We start from the raw sequence: 19346 nt of genomic DNA, 5'->3' as shown, positions 1-19346 counted from the left end.
TGAGGAGGACGAAAAACAAAAACAAAAAAAACTATTTTTTCCAAAGATTTCATGGTTTCGAAAAAATGATAGCATTTCTCAAAGTCGGAGGGAAGGATAAAAATGAAATTTTATCCTAAAAAAAGTAGTGCGTTTTCACATATTGAACAGTCAGCAGCCAGACTCATAACAATATACTGGTTCTCGTCATAATATCTACTGCGGATGCATTAGGAAAGGACAAGAACCAGTCTAGGTCTGGCAGAGCTGGTCTGGCATTCGCACTTTCGATTCGAATGATCAATCTGACAAAGCTTATTTTAATTCAATCATGTCGAATTTTAATTTTGAAAAAAATATTTTTGATCTTTTAAGTTACTGTCGGGCATCGGAGCTCAAAATAAAAATGAAAAAATTTTTTTTTTGTAAAATCGGTAATGTTCGAATCGGCGGATCCGAGACTGGCTAGATATAAAAATTCTATTTTTTTTCTTATTTGGGACATCGGGAGGTCGGCGGATCCGACCACCAACAAATAAAAAAGGTCTCGCCTTAGTTCCAATGTTTGTGTGTGCTAGGCTTAATCGTTTCTGCACAGCGAGACAATGGATTTGGGTATACTATGAGGCATCTACACTACAACGCCTATACACTAGAGCATAATTTCACATTATAATTATTATGCCCCCGCCATAGTGGGGGCATTATGTACTTCGGTGGTTTCAATGCCTATACACCAGAGCATAATTTCACATTGTAATTATTATGCCCCCACCATAGTGGGGGCATTATGCACTTCGGTGGTCCGCCACCGCCGCACTGAAATCTGGACTATAACTCAAGAACCCCTCGTTCGGATCTCTTGAAATTTTTAGGGGGTGTAGGCCTAGTGTGTCAAAGGGTCCCTATTGATTTTGGGCGCCGTCATCTTAGTTTTTACCCCTCAGCCCAAATGGGCTAGAGGGGTATTGTCGTCACGTGCGCCGTCCGTCTGGGCGGGCGTCTGCTACTTGGTTTCCGTTGATTTCTAGGAGAACGGCTTTGACAATCAATTCAATTTTTGTATGTACATTGGGGGTGACTAGAGGAAGGTTCCTTTCGAAAACGGGGTTGTTCCGATTACCAATATGGCCACCAGGGCCGCGTGTTTGAATTTGGTTTCCGTCAATTTCGAGGAGAAGCGTTCGTCCGATCAAATTCATTTTTGGTATGTACGTTGGGGGTGACTAGAAGAAGGTTCCTTTCGAAAACCGGCTCGTTCTGATTCTCAATATGGTCGCCAGGGCAACGTGCTTGAAATCGGTTTCCGTCAATTTCGAGGAGAACGGCTTGGAGGATGGAATCAATTTTTAGTGGGTGTAGGCCTAATGCAGTTTTGTAAGGGGAAGGTTCCTTTCAAAAATCAGCGCGATTCGAAATTCAGTATGGCCGCCACGCCACTTTTGTGCTATAAAGGTCCATGGTAGGGGAGGTTCACTACTGATTTTGGGCGTGTTATTAAATCCAATATGACCGCCAGCCGCCATCCTAGGTTTTTGCATTCCGCTCGTTTACTGAAGAACTGGAGGTCCGACAGACATAAAATTTTTGTGGTGTAATGGTCTTCGGTAGGGGACGTTCACTATCAATTTTGGGCTTGTTTCAAAATCCAATATGGTCTTAGATTTTTGCCTTTCGCTCATTAGTTGAAGAACCACATGTCCGACAGACGTCAAGCTTTGTTGTGTTATGGCCTATGGTAGTGGAGTTTCCCTACTGATTTTGGGCGCAATCCGAAATCCTAGATGGCCGTCAGTTAACAGCATTCTGCAACCCCAATAATCGCCATGGCGAGATCGTAGGCCGCCATCCCGAAAATTTCCAGTGACTCGCCCGCCAAGTTGCCATCCTTTGCCGCCTTGCCGGTTTTTCACGTGCCAAGCCAAATAAAATTGGAATCACCTATCACATATCTTCTCGTTTGATCCCGTTGTACCCTGTATGTTAATTGAAAGAGACAGCTGATTTTACGCCAACAGCTATTATCATCCACCTGCGGCACACCTGCAAGCACACCAGTTAAGTCTACGATCTCTTTTTATCATAATCAAAAACAACTGTCCCCGGTCTGCCGCTATCCGATCATACATGTGCGTTTTTGTCCACTCCCTTGACCTCGTTGCCAAGGCTACGGGTGATTGTTATTGGTCGACCGTCGTCTGCCGGAACACGTGGATAGTAATGGTAGTACTTCGGGCAGTGCAGTTGAGTTGGGCGCGTGAAGTTGATATCGCTACTGACTGGGTAGGCCTGCATATTTTTGGCTCACCGTTAGGGGAGTCTATACGATAGCCCTGTGTCCGTCGTCGTCCGTCGTCGTCCGTATCCTGTGTGGCACGTTTCTTAACCCCTTGACCCAGAAAGTTCATACTTGGTGTGTGGGTACCCCTAGGCAAGACCTTCCTTCAGAATGAAAATCAGCACAATTTGACTGCTGGTCTGCCATTTAGGGGGCGCTCTTTGAAAACCTATTTTTGTCATTTTGAAGCTTATGGTTAAAGCTAGAGCGATGAAAATTTTATGGTGGGTGTGTCTAATAAAGGTACATCACATATCACACGGGTTTTTGATTTGACCTTCATTTCAAGGTCACAGAGGTCGAACTCTAAAATTTCTTTGATCATGGCACGTTTTTTTGCTATTGGTCATAGACTCTCTAAATTTGATATGTAGACACCTATTGGGCATCTCTACATGTTGACACAGATTTAGGTCAGTGTGACCTACTATTCAGGTATAAGTAGGTCCAGGTTAAAAAAGCCCATTTTCTTTATTCCAGCAGATTGAAGTTTGAAATGAAGTTTTAGAGGTCGGCCTGATATAGAGGTTTCGATATTAAATAGATTAATTTCGTTTCATATAACTAGGTGGCAGTATTGTGCAAAAATGTCAGTTGGCACATTGCCAGCAGTTTTGAATTTCGCGGTTCGAGGCAATCCGTCGGGTATCCCAGATGCGCAGTGTTGTACTGCGCCACTAGATCTGCATACCACAAGTATGGAAGACAGCCATTTTATGAATTTGAAGCGAGACGAAGAAGGAATTAAATCACCTTGAATCAATGCTAAAACTTAATCATCCGCTCTTCGGATGAGGTTGTATGTGTTGATTACATTCTTGTGATGTCCTCATTGCCGGTTGTTTTAGAAAATTTTGACTGTGATTGGAAGGTAAAATGAGAAACTTGTCACACTGTTCTTCGGCTTGGAATGGGGATAGTCAACGCAGAGCCAGTTGGTACAAGCTGCCTTGCGAATCGGGGTGGCGTAATAATACTGTGAAAGAACAATTAAATGATGAATTGTAGCAGTGTGTGTCAGAAATTATGTGATTTCCATTGCATTTGACGATCCCAAAGTTTCGAGAGTATGGCAAAATGGCGGCTGGGCGATTAGCGTCAAGCCAGAACCTTTCGTTACAATGTGGGCTTTTAAACACAAGTTAATGGTTTATAATCACCCAGACGCTACTCATTAGGTAAACCTCTACTAAAAACACTTGCTTTAATTTTTGTAAACATGTCACGAGTGCTTAAAAAGAACCATTTTTGTGATCGTTTTTCGTCGCTGTAGAAATGTACACAGTCAGAGTCAGTCAGTGTGTCAACACAACAACGGTGTTAGTATACACATGAATCCATGATACACGGAGACACGAATGTAAACATTTGCCTGTTGGGTCGGAAGGAGTTCACCGTTACCAATCACTGCCCCAAGAAAGGTCATCTTTCAGAGTGTATAGCCAAAATAGGTTAATGTCCAGATCGATTGGCCAGGAGAAAACAAGCCTGCGGCAGCTGAATGATACAAAGTGGTCAGTATAAAGATACAGATGGAATTCTCAACAAAGGCATGAAAAAAGATAAGTAGTTTTAGTTGCTTTGAGAGAAGTTTTAACTCTTTCAGTGCCCAGGATTTGGGCATTTTTGAGCATTGTCACTACCCAAAATCTCACAAAAATAATTGAGATACACTCATCAAAATTCTTCAAAACCTTTGTCTTTACCTCCTGTTTCAATAAAACAGCAGTAATAAGTAGGGGCATACTAGGATTATGTTCTAAATTTTTTTGAGGGAGTGGTATTTTTGGCCGATTTTCACCATTTTTCACCTAAAATGAGGGGTGGCAAACCCCACCCCACCCTCTCAGTCGAAAAAATTATTCAATTTGGACGCCCCAGGCCAGAGAAACCATATGAACCACATTTGAGTAGCTGGGGACATCTGGTGTCGTCTGGAGGAACTAAAATACCTTAATATTTAGGACGTACATGTACGTCCTTGGCACTGAAAGAGTTAACAGTGTTGCAGATATTCATGATAATCCGGCCGGGTAAATCTTGAAAAAATTATGAACTATTGATCAAAGAAAATTCCTCAGAATTACCATCATGTTACCATTTGCCGAAAAAGGGTGAGTACAAGAATACAAGTTTGGTACTCTGTCACCGATGTGCATAACACCCTTAAAATTTTGATCCAACTCCGTCTCTTGCCACCAGGGAGCAATATGTGAAAAGAAACAAAGTGCGATCTCACTTATTAGTGATTCGTTTTCGATAAAAATGTTATGATAGGTACTCCGAGCAAGGATACAACACATATCATACAGGTTTTTTTTATTTGACCTACTTTTCAAGGTCACAGAAGTCAAATGGCATAAATTTGCAGGCAGCCATAGGAGCAATAGATAAATTGTGAACTTTGATCCCTGTCACTTATTAGTGACTTGTTTTTGATAATATTTTTACAGTAGGTCCTCCAAGCAAGGATACATCCCATATCATACGGGTTTTTGATTTCACCTACTTGTGAACCCTGACATGACCCTTCCCAGCCCTTGTGTCCCTAATTGAACCATCCAGCGCTTGGGATCTTAGGTCATAAAGTGGACAAATAAAGCAAGAACTTATCAAAGGGCAGTCATTCTCATATCTTCAAAGATCACTTGTGGTCCAGCTTTTCATGTATGTTGATGTTTGGACATATTCTCTCCTCAAATCCACTTGGGACACCAATTTGGACCCCCCTGTGGACATGGAAAATTTTTCAATTTTCCCAATGGCATGTGTTTCAGTATACTCAGTATGATGCTGCCATCTGCAGGAGCTATCGGCAAACTAAATATGCAAACTCTATGTGATTCAAAACGGCCACAGAAGTCGGCCAATTTTCATGTTTTTAGCTCACCTCTTAGCAGAGGTGAGCTTATCCCATACCGTGGCGTCCGTCGTCCGTCGTCGTCGTCGTCGTCGTCGTCGTCGTCCGTCGTCCGTTAGCAGGGCACGTTTCGTAACTGTTAGAGCTATTGAGTTGAAACTTGGTACACATGTACCCTTATGTAATGACACCTTGGAGACCGAGTTTCGGTCTGATTCGTTTCATGGTTTGGCCACCAGGGGGCCAAACGTTAAAAGTGAAAATATGCAATATCTCCCTTAATAGTAGTCGGGAAATTTTGAAAAAAATATGGTAGGTACTTCTAGCAAAGGTGCATCATATATCCTCCGGGTTTTTGATTTGACCTCCTTTTCAAGGTCACAGAGGTCAAATGGTGTAAATTGGCCATTAGGATGTAACGATGGCACGTTTCTAAACTGCAATGACTATTGATACCAAATTTGGTACACATTTACCCCTTAGTCAGGTGATCTCAGGGACCGAAGTTTGGTCCAATATGATTCACCACTTGACCACCAGGGGGCAAAATCCAAAAACCTTAAAAATGTGATTATTCCTTAACTTCTTGCCCGATTGCCACCAATTTGATATCATGGGTACATCTAACCACCATACAGTATATGTCACACAGGTTTTTAATTCGACCTTCTTGTCAAGGTCACAGAGGTCAAATGGCGTAAATTCGCCGTCAGGCCGTAACTATGGCACGTTTCTTAACTGCAATGACTATTGATCACAAATTAAGTACACATGTACCCCTTGGTCAGGTGATCGCAGGTACCGAAGTTTGGTGCGATCTGATTTGCCGTTTGGCCTCCAGGGAGGGGGCCAAATCCTAAATTCTTCAAAATGCCATTATTTCTAGTTATGACTTGCCCGATTGGCACCAATTTTATATCATAGGTACATCTAATTCTAACAACCATTCAATGTGTCATCCGGGTCTTCTTTGATTTGACCTACTTTTCAAGGTCACATAGGTCGAATGTACTGTAAATTGGCCATTTTGGGGAAATTGTAATTGCTTGGACCTACATCAAACCTAACACTACATGACACAATACCATGCTCTTTATCCATCTTTCCTCCACATGAGGTGAGCACAATGGCCCTGGCCATTTCATCTTAGAATTTACATTAGGAAATATTGCACTACACGTGGTATTTTCAACCCATATGTGGACATGGAAAAATTTTCACCAATCAACTCAAAATTTGGCCTGAAAATGCCTTGATAGTCATAGAATCACATACGCTATCGGCAACTAGGCTTTAGTTACATAGAAAGCCGTGAGACGTCTCTCACCTCGATCTGCTATAGAAAACATATGCTTGGCTCTGGAAGGGAGTTTGGCGCATGCGCAGCTAAAAGGTTGGGAATTGCTGGTTATGCCGCCATGGCCGATTTCTGAAAGTTGGAGAATGCTGAGTTGTCATCTTGGACTTTTAGCATTCCGCCCTATAACTCAAGAAGCACTTGTGTGAGGGAGCTGATATTTCTGTGGTATGATCGCCTAGGGTAAGGGAGGTGCAGTATAATTTTTCTGGCCCCATCTGATATCCAATATGGCCCCCAGGCCGCTATCTTGTTATGTATTAATCGTGAATTAATCAAAAATGGGCTTGCCAGCTGCTGTTGGTTTAAGACCAAATACCTTTCTCCACAATTGGATTTCATGCTGCGTAATCGCCAATATGCAAAAGGCATTTCATCATCATCATCATCATAAATCATCATCATCACTAAATGCCCAAGCTCAACTTCGTTGAGCTGGGGCATTTCGTTTTCAGCTGGTTTCTGTGTCCGCTGCCATCTGCTGCAACCTATTCCGGACTAGAGCTCAAGAACCGGTGGCCAGATTGATCTGTGATATCTATAGTGAATTAGGGTGGATGGGACATGGATATCGATTTTGGTCGCGCTCTGAAATTCAATATTGCCACCAATAGGCCATCTTGGATTTCCCATTCCGGATTATAACTCAAGAACAGGTATCCCGATTGATCTCTAAATTCTATGGTTCAATAGGGTGGATTGGGAGAGGTTTCCTATCGATTTTGGCTGGCTTCAAAATTCAATATGGCCAGCAAGAGGCCATTTTTCCTTTGCACCCCATAATTCCAAAACCAGTTTAGTGACAGGCCTGTGGACACTGGTGCCGATGGAGTGGGGGCATACATTGCGATTCGATTCGATGCGATTCGATTCGAATCGCAATGTATGCCCCCACTCGAATTATATTGGTCGTCGCGAGAGCAGACCCTTATTGTCAGGTTCTGTCATTATGTTTGTGGCAGCATGTGCCTAGCAACCATGCCTAGCAACGGGCATTTTACACTAAAAAATATCTTTAAAATCATTTTTTTTAAAATTTGGTTCTGAGGAATTGTTTGCAGTACATTCAGCCTCTTTGTCACCAATTTTGAGACAAATCGGAGTAAAAGTGTAGACGCTGAATCGATTTGTTTCAGGTCCGTTTAGCTAAATGGCGAGATTGACTATGAATGAAGATAGTTTTAGCCCTAGGATGCTCGGCAGTTGTTGAATTGAAATGCAAATTGCGTTGCCAGTATTTGTCCTATTGTAATAAAACTTAAGTTTTCATTAAAGTTCGTTATCTTGTTCATTAAGTCCTTCGTCTCATGTAAAATGCGAAATGAATAAAATTATTAATTGGGAGCTCAAAATTGATGAGCGTGTATACGTAGCATGCAGGAATGTTGTGCTGGCCAGCGAGCAGTATGGTGAGTTTCTTCACAAAGCTACGTGTCTTTATCGATGATGTATGAAGAAACTACGAAGACCCAATGTAAGCAGTAATCTAATCTGTAATACTCTCAAATTTCAACGAAATCAATCAAGTATTTGCCGAGAAATTAGAAATTACGCACAACTTTACAGGATCGCGTCAGCCATAATAATGACATTAATGTACATGCAAATGAGGACTGTCACTTGCTCGTCAATACCGAGCAGCTAATCACGTGGGCATAATTATGATAATAAGGTACAGCGGTGGAAAAATTCAAATTCAAATTCAAATTGTTTATTACTCTAAAACGCTAAATAGTCTGGTTCTCTGACCTCGATCTCCGGGCTTTTGGTAGGGTTTAGGAACGGGTCAGGTAACAACAACCGTCTACAAATAACACGGCAGAAAAGAGGAGTGTTATTTTTAGATTCAGCCATTGTTGTAATTTCCCGAGCCAATTATCGTTTTACGGTCGAATTGAGCGCTGTATCTGTCCTAGGATTATGCACTGTTATTGAACACATCATTCTACACTGTAGAAATACCGGAATTACTCTTAAAATGCGCGATTACGGTTATTTTATGTTTCAGACAAAGGGGTTTCCCCATATAATGACGTCACTTTTAGCGATATTGTCATTTTCGCAAAAGTACGATTTGGGACGCTAAACCTTGACCGATTGCGTTGGTTTTTGCAGGATAGGTTGTTTATAATATTAAAAAAAATTAGGCATAAGAATTTTTGTGGAAATGGTGGTTTAAGCTATTGTTCTATTTATAGATTTTTGTTATTGCCTGACCTACGACAGCGAGAGTGAGGTCAGGAACCCAGACTATAAAACGCCCACTAGGGGCCAACGGTTACATAAAATAATTACAAAATATACAATATAAAGTTACAGGGTATACAAAATAAGATCACAAATATTTAAAGACAAAAACATAATAATGGAAATCAGGACAATATAGAGTTACGCAGTTTAAAGAACTCGTTGATAATCGCAGCAGAGGGAGGTGAAGGATTTTTCAGAAAAATTGTAGTCCGATCCGACAGAGACAGAAAATGGAGATCACTTCTATTACAACTGCAATGAGTTTTGCTGTTTTGACGCATATTTAGGGCACACCGCAAGGAAGTGAAAATCATCCTCAACCTCCCCTGACTTGCAAACCTCACACTTTCTTAGACTACAGTGTCTCCCAGTTTTGATTCTTAGAGAATGGGCTTCCAGCATTAATTTTGTGATACAAGCCCTGTGTTTCACTGATTTAATATCATTTAAATATGTTTGAAGTTCAAATGAAAACATAAGATTACTATACATCGAGTTTTTAGCTCAGCTGAAAAGCTGAGCTATTCATATGAGTAAATGGTAGAATGAGTGTCCGTCTGTCTGTCTGTCTGTCTGTCTGTCTGTCTGTCTGTCTGTCTGTCCGTTAAACAGGCACGTTTCAAAACTATGGCGGATAGGCGATAGATTTTCCCTCTGAGGCGTTGAGACCCTTCAGGACTCCTGAATAGACCAAATGTGGGTCCGGCAGGATGAGCGGTTTGGCCACTAGGTGGCACCGAGCGAAATTTTCCAAAAACTTTTCCAGCAGCTGATTTCTCAGTTGGGGATCATGAATCAAATCTAATTTTATAGAGCAAAGCTTTCTCTTTCATTATCAATAGGCGTAGTTCATGAATTTCTCACCAGGTGGTGTTACTGGCACAATTTAGTGAGCAACCCCCAAGAAGAGCATTTTAAATTTCGCGCGAGTTATCCCACGTCCAATCACACATGCAGCGAACGTCACGTCTCGAGTCTGCGCAGTTCAGACGTAAGGAGACCATGCTATGGAATAGATCGCGTTCTGTCAATTCAGAGGTAAGTTCTCATTAAATTCACAATTTCATAGGCGATAATATTTGGCTGGTTGTGTTATTGCATGTTGATGACATTAGGGAAGGCTTGGATTGTTTAATTGGATGTGATTAATTTGAAATAGTTCGTCGACGATCGTTGAAAAACGATCTGCGAAATGCAGCTTGGTTGGTCTGAGAAACGATGTCAAAGTCCGGCTTTAAATCATGGATTTCTCAACAAATAACTCTTGTCACATAGCAGAACTAATGTGAATAAACAAGACAATAATAAACATCGTTCTGATATCATCGGGTAAGGTTGCCAATGTACATAAACAGTGTAATTGAGGATCGACGCCAGCGATTTGAAATGTCAACAAACAATAAATGCGATATGATACACACTGACACTTGCACACTGTACATAGCACAATGCTTCAAACGGGGCCGATTCATCACTCTTATCACAATGTATTCCCAATCATATTAATGAACTTCCTTGATCATTCGGCCCTAGCGCCTTATCAGTTGTTGTTGGCCTTGTATTTGATATAAAACTTGGCTAGCTTACCTATTCTATCAAAATTAAAATGTTATCTCCTCATCATGTTTTGCAGGACAGGAATGATCTGCAGCTGCATTTGAACATATTTGGTGACCACATCTCAAAGATGACCAAGAGAGAGGATCGAGCTATGACTTTGCACATCCCATCGACTTCGGTGTTCACCAGTGCAATCATCAGAAGAGCCAGGCAATTCTAGTATTCAAGTATTTCATTCTGTAATACTTACCTCAAAATTTACTAAATAAAGAAAACCGCATGTGGCAGTTGGTTAAAAAAATCAAGTCTATCTGTTTAAAGTTTTTACTTGCTATCATTATTATCAACATTTCAATGGTGGCATTCTGCTAAGGTTTGTTAAGAGTTTCACTTGACTTAAGCAGGGTGTACACTAGTAAAATATTAGCAACATTTTACCAACATTTTACCAACATTTTTACAACAATTTTGCAACAAGCCCTTCAAGGCCCTGTGTTCACTAGCAACAAAATTGCAACAAATTAGCAACATTTTTAAACATGTTGGTAAATTGTTGCAAACTTTTTAGTGGGAACAAAGCGAAATAGGTATTTTGGAGGGAAAATGGATGATTCCAAGGAGAGAAGATGTGTTTTGAGTGCTTCTGCAGCAATTTTAGCTGTCATTGTTGAGAGACGGAAGAGGCGGCGAAATAACCAAAGAGAATATGGACCAGGCCCTGGATCAAAATGAGGGTGGATGATGGGGCATACCACTGCCTGTTAAGGCCGCGTATCCATAGGGTATGCCCTTGTGTAGTGTGGCGTTATGGCGTAACAGCCTTGTGACCTGGCACTATGCCCTGAGTCTCCATTGGATATTCCTTTTTGGTCATGGTAGGCCTTTGTAGTCCTCATTTCGCAGCGGTCAATCGCGTTTATCCGCACGCTGTCATTATTTCAGAAGACAATTTCTTATGAATATTGAAAATGAAAATACAAGTAACTTGTATTTTCACTTGCAACATCAAATTGACATGTACATGTATATAAAACCTGACTTAAGCAACAAATTACAGGTTCGTGCTTGTTATGATAATCATCAGTTTCGGGGTCCCAGAGTAGTTCCCGTTGATGAACCTCTTGAATTAATTTCGCCTCAGACATTGCTTCCGTGTTGTTCACTCGCAAAAGAATGGACATGTTCAATCCCAATATGGGCCTATATTCCCAATCCACAGTGCATATATGCCCGCAATGTGACACGGCATAACCTATGGGAACGATCAATAACACCAACGAAGGTTCATTGTCCGTGTGGCGCGCCAGGCGGTAAAAAGGGAATGTTGTGCAGGGCACGGAACAGCCTATGGATACGCAGCCTAAAGGAGTTGCGGCTGACTGACAAGCCGTCACACAAAAACTTCTAGAAAAGGTTTCATCACCCTACGAAGCAAGACACTCACTTGAGAGTTGCTATACCTGCTTCTTGTTCAAGTCACATGAACTCCGGTAGATCACATGACGCAAATCCTATTTCTGATTGGCTGAAGAGTTTGCAACATTTTTACAACATGCAACAAAGAATTGCATTGCATTTAATTTGCAACAATTTTACAACATGTTGTAAGACGCGTTTTGCTCTGGACACACTACGCAACATTTTTGCAACATTTGTTGCAACTGGAAATGTAAAAATGTTGCTAATATTTTACTAGTGTACACAGGCCTTTAGGCAATAATAGAGTTGGGTAGAGCATTTTGTTAATGTTACCCTTTTAGTTAGGGAAACTGGTGCCTTCTGCATTAGGTGGACCCCACTTACTCATCTGTCAGACCGGCCTCACACGTCGGCATTAGAGTTTAAGGTCCAGTCTGCGAGATTTACCCATTTCTACCCAGCCAAAAGCGGGTGATTGGGCTAGTCTCTCCATGTGATTCAATTCGCATGGATTCTTGTGTCCCGGTGCTGAAAGGATCCCTCCACAAGGGCAGACTACATCCGGTGGCACTGAAGTATGGAAGAAAGACAGAAGACGACCAATTTGCGAAAAGGATCATCATCATCATCATCATGGTAACAGCTGAGGATGAATCATGTTGCTGTGTGTAGAATTGATGGTCCAATATAGGTTAGGTTATCTGTTTGCGCACACATTGCAAGGGTGGAGCTTGCTTGAAGTAGATTGCGCCAGTCTACCGTAATTCACTGTTACACATCCAGAAGCTAATATCCTTAGGCTTTGAGTCCTTAGTTTAGTAGAGTTTGACGAGTAATGTAATATATACGAACAACGCAGCAACAACTCAGCTGAGCGCCAGGCCCTTGGGCCTCTTGTTTATTTGTTGCGATTTCACCAAAAATTTCATGTTGACAAATATCTCTAATCGTTTACTGGGCATCAGAGTATAATATTTTCCAGTTATCCACATTAATATTCATTTGATCAAGCCATAGGTACCCCAACCCGGAGGAATTAAGAACAACATTTCCAAACTTTGGGGACGTTCTGGCATCAACGCGACGACCCATATTCGCCTATAGGCTTGTCTAGTTAACTGTTGATGCTTCCTGAGTTTTTCAAATTTGTTGTTGTCGCCTAACGCTGTGGTAACCATAGTGGACAGTGACTTGCTGACACTGTCCGAATCCCCACACTGATATAGGGTCTGGGCCATTTCGTTCTCTGCAAGGTAACTTAGCGCTGAGGCCACAGAATGTCTTCTACAGACGTAGCACTTATGCATTAGTCAATTCCATTCAAAATGTGTTCATTTCCATTTTCCTTTCATGTCTTTGCAGGAAGCCTCAGTTTTTATATTCGAGAAGCGAGTTGCTGACAAACTTCATAAGCCGCGGAGAAGGGAAACAGTTGCTGAAATTTTACGAAAGGAGGTCAAACATTTGGAGAAGTACAAACACCCAAAGATTCTTCAGTTAATGCATCCCCTTGAAGAATGCCAGTAAGTCATCTTTTTGGCTCACCGTAGGGGAGTCTATACAATACTGCAGTGGCTGGCGTCCTTTGTCGTCCGGGGTCGTCTGTATCCCATTTCAAAACAGTGGCACTTTTCTTAATCTTATCGACTTTCTAATGACAAGTCTTTGCCTGATTTTTGTTGAATGGGATGGCTTGGCGAAAAATATCAACGGAAGTCACTAATAAGTGTGATATTGCACTTTTAATCTTTTTTTCAGTTTTGGCCCCTAGTGGCCAAGTAGAGAATCAGTAGTTGTGGTTGCACTGCGGTTGTCCCAGTAAGGATACATCACATATCATACAGGTTTTTGATTTGACCTAATTTTTAAGGTCACAGAGGTCAAATGGCGTAAATTGGACGTTTGAGTGTAACTATAACACGTTTCTTAACTGATAAAGCTATGAACTTGAAATTCGGTACACATGACATTCTACGTGATATAAGCTCTGAACTCTGAACAGGAGATTGATCAGTCAGGTTGATTGCTTAAAGGGGGAGATGTGTCAGTATCCCTTTAAAGTTTGATGATGTATGTGCTGCAATAGTAATTGAGTTGATTTTCATGTTGTTTCATACAATATACTTGAAGTACCTTGACATACGTCTTGTCATTTCTGTTAAGGTTATGCCCATGACGGGGAACTGTTTGATCAAAGTAGCGGGTTGAGATGGAGATACTAGTAGGTTTTAATTATCCTCATGTTTACTCCTTGGCGCCCTACATTGTATGTAGAACTCAACTGATGTTTTCTGCAGACAAGTGTTTTGTAAACACCCAGTCTCAGTAGTTTTAGTGTTTTTGTAAGCATCCAATCTCAGTAGTTTCAACTCTTTTTGCAGTGACAGCTTAGCCTTTGCTACGGAGCCTGTTTTGGGAAGCTTGGCTAATTTCCTTGGAAACTCCGAAAGAATGCCGAACCCATTGCCACCAGAGATCAAGGTAAGATCATATTTTTTTGTCTCAGGGGTGTAGCAAAACCAGTATAAAACAATGACAAAACTTTGGTTCTGAACGGGAGCTCGTGCATTCATTTTATTTTGGTTTTAAATCGGCCTCATTCAGAAACAGTCAAATTTAAATTTCCAGCCACAAAAATCTTGTTTTCAGTTGATTTGAATTTTCAGCTCTTTCTGAATTGATGCCCTGAGCTCTACGTGTGGCTTTTCACCCGGATGGGTGGTTGAGCTACTGAAACCTACTTACCAAAACAGTCATTAACAGCTGCTGCTACAACCACCCAACGTGAAGTACGGACATTGACCCTGAGATCACCTGAAGCATTTGAAATGGTACCAGAATAAAGATTTAGGCCAATGCCTGGTATGCCTTGATTCTTGTAAAGCACCATCAGTGGAAGAAGTGTATCCAGACCTGTAGTTCCACCTGCGCCACCACAACTTAGGGCCTCAGCACCAACCAAACCAGTATTACTCACACACCTCAGACTGGATTGTTGCCAGCCGACAGCACTAGGCATACTCAAGGGAAATGCTCTAATCAAAGTAAGCCTGGTGTAGTTAACCACTTTTGAATTGCTCATTTGGCCCAACGTCGATGTCTGCTGGTAAAATATCCAGTTCAAAATACGGACTGAAAGCTCCAATTTTTGACGATACCAAGATCGCCATCGAGGTGTATATGGCCAACTTCAATGTCATTACTCTACATTGGACTCCAGATGAAAACTTGTCTCTCTTTTGCAAAAAATTGGTTGGGTGTGCGGTGAAGGTGCTGGTCAGATAAGATTTAGAGAGGGAAGTCGTTACCTTTGATGGCTAATAGTATCTGCCTTAAAACACCGATATGTGGATGCAAGATCTGAATGGGTAGCATAAACTCTGTGATGTCGATACTTAGACCTCCAGCTTGATTTTGCCCTTCGAGAAGGACTTTAGGCGACAAGCTTTTTGAATGCAGGACCTACCCCTTCCACAAGTCTTGCAGGAGGCGAAGAGCGATCATGAAGAGCTTGATCTTGAGGTGCACCTTCTGGCCATAAGCCTGTCAGTCTTCGACCGTAACGTGATGAGTGATGTTGCTGGTTTGGGTTCGGATGTACAATAGTTCAATGGACCACCTATGTTCCAGGGACCATCACCACTATTCCGAGACAAGACCACCATTGATTTTTAGCTCAGCTGACAAAGTCAGCAAAGCTGGTAATATTACTAAGGGAATGGTGTCTGTCCTTCCTTCCGTGTCACTTTTGGGCATTTTGTAACCGCAAGGCCTAGGCCCTTCGTTGATGCTGCTAAATTAGGCGTAACCCAAGATGAACTCAGAAACCAAAAATCAGCGCGATCCGACCTACATTAAGCGAATGAGGTCATCGGGAAGTTTAAACTTCATTCCTTTATACCTCGGTCCACAGAGGAAATATTGTTTTCAAATCTGGTCGAATATTTTTTAATAATTTTTGATTTTGACTTGTAATGGAATTAGTTTAGTTTGCACCGCCAGTTGGCGCTACAGGCACATTTGACAGATTTTTTGACGATTCAAAAGCCCGGGTTATGACGTATAGTTGCGCAGTTGTATTCTGCGCATTGAATTGGCCAAGGAACCAGGCTATATTTCAGCATACCCACTGTGAGTGTGACCAGTCTAAAGATGGAAGATTGATTTTGCAACACCGTAACCAATTTTCTGCTAAAAAGAATTCAAGTAGGCGATATTATCACTAGTTCCTTTCAGTGGGTAGTCATAAGGTCTTTAGGGACTACTCTCAGAAATTAGTTCTTGAAAAATTGGCCACAATTCTGTGAAAACGATATCGGAAGTGCACGCTCTGTTCGCAATGTATTTTGAAGTGGAGAATTCCCACAGTATGTGCAGTGAATCGGCATGATTCTGTTTGTATTTTAGTTTTTAGTACTACGATTCTTACATGAGTAAAAAGTAGACATTCCAAGGAACACAATAATTTTTACTCCCATAAAAATTGATTCAAAATTGACGGAGCTACGGCATTCTGTTCGGCAATTGGCAGCGCTGATAAAATACATTGCATGCTAATGTATGCCAAATGGCTCACTTTAAAAAGCGCTCATTGGACAACGTAGGGAATCACCAGAAATGACGTCATCGCTGGTGCTAAATAAAAAATAAGTGGGTTCCCGATCGACTCACTACGGATACGCAGTAGAGCACAATGTCATGAAAAACGACCCTTTGTAAATTCCAATCACCTGCAGGACAGGTCAGTTTCTCTCAATAAAATTAATTTTGTTGACTCCTGTAATCTCTACCTCATTAAAAAAAAAAGGACAGTGGTGTTAGTCCCAAACTGGTCATTTCTATTTATTTTGACCTCTGTTAAATCAGGATACCTCTCAATTACACTACAGACAGCATTTTGTAATCCTTGTGCTGTACAACCCAGCCTGGACATACTACAGTTGTCCATGGAGATGTCACATCCTCTCTGACACTTCTTGTCTGTAAAGCTACCGATACAACATACTGAACTAGGGATATCTTCCGTTGCCTCCTGTAATATTTACATAACATTACCGTGGATGATTAGTTCAATCATATTTCATCCTGCTGGCAGCTCTGCATTGGAAATTTTAGTATAACGTCTTGACCTTCAAACAGTAGTACAAAGCCGATATTTACTACTTTACACCCTCAGTCTTGTGTTATTAGGTCATCCAGCTGAGCGCCAGGCCCTTGGGCCTCTTGTTAAGCCTTTTAGCAGCTAAATTGTCAATGTTTGACCATGTCACATCAAATACTGTGTGGAGTTGTGATTTTATGTCGTTCATACTCTACCCAGGTCAGACTTTTGCATATGTACTCTTATCGGACACACCCGAGGAAAAATAAATCTATTTATAATGGAAAAATGATTAGCTAGTTCACATAGCTACACCTAGGCGGTGCCCCAATACAGCCTCTGCCTCGTGAAAGCCGCCATTACTCAGTACTTTTTCCTCGGCGCTTTGTTAAACAACTCGCTGAGTTTCTCCCGTAACTTCTGCTAGATTAGAGCTGTTTCGGGTTAAAGAAGGACCTCCCTGGGACACCTTTCGGTTGAAGATATTCTCTGGACCCGGGTGAGATCGCTCCTTTTTCATTTTCTCCCCGTTTTTATCTTTCTGAGTGGGTTTTTATCTACTTAAAATTATATGAAGTTCCAGTATCTTCCCGGGCTTCTGGTCACGTGACCCAAAAGAGAAAAATTTCACCCTGCTGCGTAGCTGTGGTATATATATTTTATATTATCAGAATATATTAGGATGGTTTTATTCCAATCCTTCTTATCTTCTTTTCTCTTTTCTCTGGGGTTTTCGCCGTGCCTCCTGGCCCTCGTTCCCTTCCTGATTGGTGATGACTGGGTGTCCGGTGTGTCGGGGATTCATAGTCCCCACCCCGTTCCTTCCCCAGGTCTGGGTACTGACAAGTCAGTCCCTGTTGGGTCGGGCAGTTCCGCCCCCGGGGCGACTTCTCCTTCTCCCAGTACTTCCGGGAAGAAGTTGAAGAAGTCTGTGCGGAGAGGGCCTAGAAAGCCTGGTCGGGGGAAGTCTTCGTCTCCCCCTCCCTTTCCTCCGCCGGGACCCCGTTCTTCAGCGGCGAGGTCCCCAGGGTTCTGGAGAGGTTTTGCCCTCACCCGATCCCGTCCCCCTGACTGGGAACCCCCCTTCGGGGGTGTGCCCCCTGGGGAGGTCTCGTCGTGAAGCATCGATGCCCCTGTCTTAGGGATGATCCGCAAGACTTCGTCCGCCCCCCTTCTTCGGGGGGCAGGATTCCCGTGGGGACTCTGGACATTTTATGTCCCGATCCCTCGGGCGGCGCGGATCAGGGTTTGGAGTTTGACCAGTTCCTCCAGCTCTCCAACGTTGAGACCCCTGGATCTAAACTAAACTAAACACTCCCGGCCTTTTCAGGCAGGTGAGCAACGCCTCCCCGGGTATTGAGCAGTTTGTCCTTACAGATGAGCTCCCTGTCCCTCTCCGGGGCTTTCGATGGGGTTGCTACCGCTCACATCCTTGGCGTAACTGGCACTGCCAGTCCCCTCTCATCGTCTGCGGTTGCCTCGGGGGACCACCATCCCTTCGCCATTGGACGGGCGGCACGCCCGACTCCTCGTCCCCCCCTATGGACGAAGGTTCCTCCTTTGGCGTCCCCTGGTGGTGGAGGGCCGTGGTTCACCGCCCCGTCCCTGCCGCCCTTTTCCTTGCTGGGAGGTGTCCTGCCTGGTTTAGGCAGGGGCGTGGCTTGGATCCACGTGTCAGCCCACCTTGGGTGCGGTTAGGCCGACTGTTTTGCTGGTACGCCTCCACCCTGTCCCGTCTGGTCATGCTGGGGTTGAGGACGGGTCAGTTTCACAGACTCGCCCCCTCCCCCCTCTCCCATGCCTGCCCATGGGAGACCCTTTGGGACCCTCGTCTGAAATCATCCGCTGGCCTTACGGCTGATCAGAGGCAGATGATTCAGTGCGTCACGGATCACCTAGAGAGTAAAAATCTCCGGGATCAGGCCAGGGCGAGCGGCCGGTGGCTTTTGACCTAGTCATCAACCTATGGAATTTGAATTATCCGACTCACATTCCCCTTCCGGCCCGGCCTAGCAGGCTGATTTCCCCTCGGGGAGTGAGGACCCCACCATGGTGGCGGGCATGCGCGATCTTCGCGCTCTAGTTCGGCAGTATGTGCCACTAGAGTCTTGTCCTCTCCCAACGATTAACCCTGCTCTTGGTCGGGACCTCTTTGATCTCTTCGGGGATTCCTACGAGCAGGAACCAGACGCGGTCCCGGACAGGGCATTCCAAGAATTGCCCCCATCCCCGGCCCTGATTCGAGCCTCCACTTGGTTGGACTCGGCTCTCAGGGACACAGCTCCGTCCTGCAGGGGGTCACCAGCGCCTTGGTCTCGACTTTACCGTCGACCGGTCCGGGCATCTGGGCGCAGGCTGGGAAGCACTTAACCACCTTTACCCCCTTGCGTATCGACCCGATTACTACGGGTCTCTCCGTCGGGATCTGATGCGGTGTCTTTGTCTCCTCTCAAGGATGACATTCAGCTCACCGGGTTGGTAC

General features: G+C 43.2%; 1 protein-coding gene across 12 annotated transcripts in view; it reads left to right on the top strand.

The window, feature by feature from the left end:
* The window catches only part of LOC135486098 (SCY1-like protein 2), a 333434-nt gene that overhangs the window by 45187 nt on the left and 268901 nt on the right, over nucleotides 1–19346 (top strand). For all 12 annotated transcript variants that reach the window (XR_010446666.1, XM_064768609.1, XM_064768617.1 and 9 more), the window contains exons 3-4: nucleotides 13126–13286; nucleotides 14145–14244. Coding sequence is in view for 11 of the 12 variants with exons in the window: in XM_064768609.1 (XP_064624679.1) it covers nucleotides 13126–13286; nucleotides 14145–14244 (261 nt within the window). In the remaining variant the exon portion in view is untranslated. The remainder of the gene's footprint in view (nucleotides 1–13125; nucleotides 13287–14144; nucleotides 14245–19346) is intronic.

This window comes from Lineus longissimus, chromosome 4, assembly GCF_910592395.1.
Source record: "Lineus longissimus chromosome 4, tnLinLong1.2, whole genome shotgun sequence".
Classification (NCBI taxonomy): domain Eukaryota; kingdom Metazoa; phylum Nemertea; class Pilidiophora; order Heteronemertea; family Lineidae; genus Lineus; species Lineus longissimus.
The sequence above is the reverse complement of the archived record's forward strand: the minus strand, read 5'-3'. Positions and strand labels throughout refer to the sequence as shown.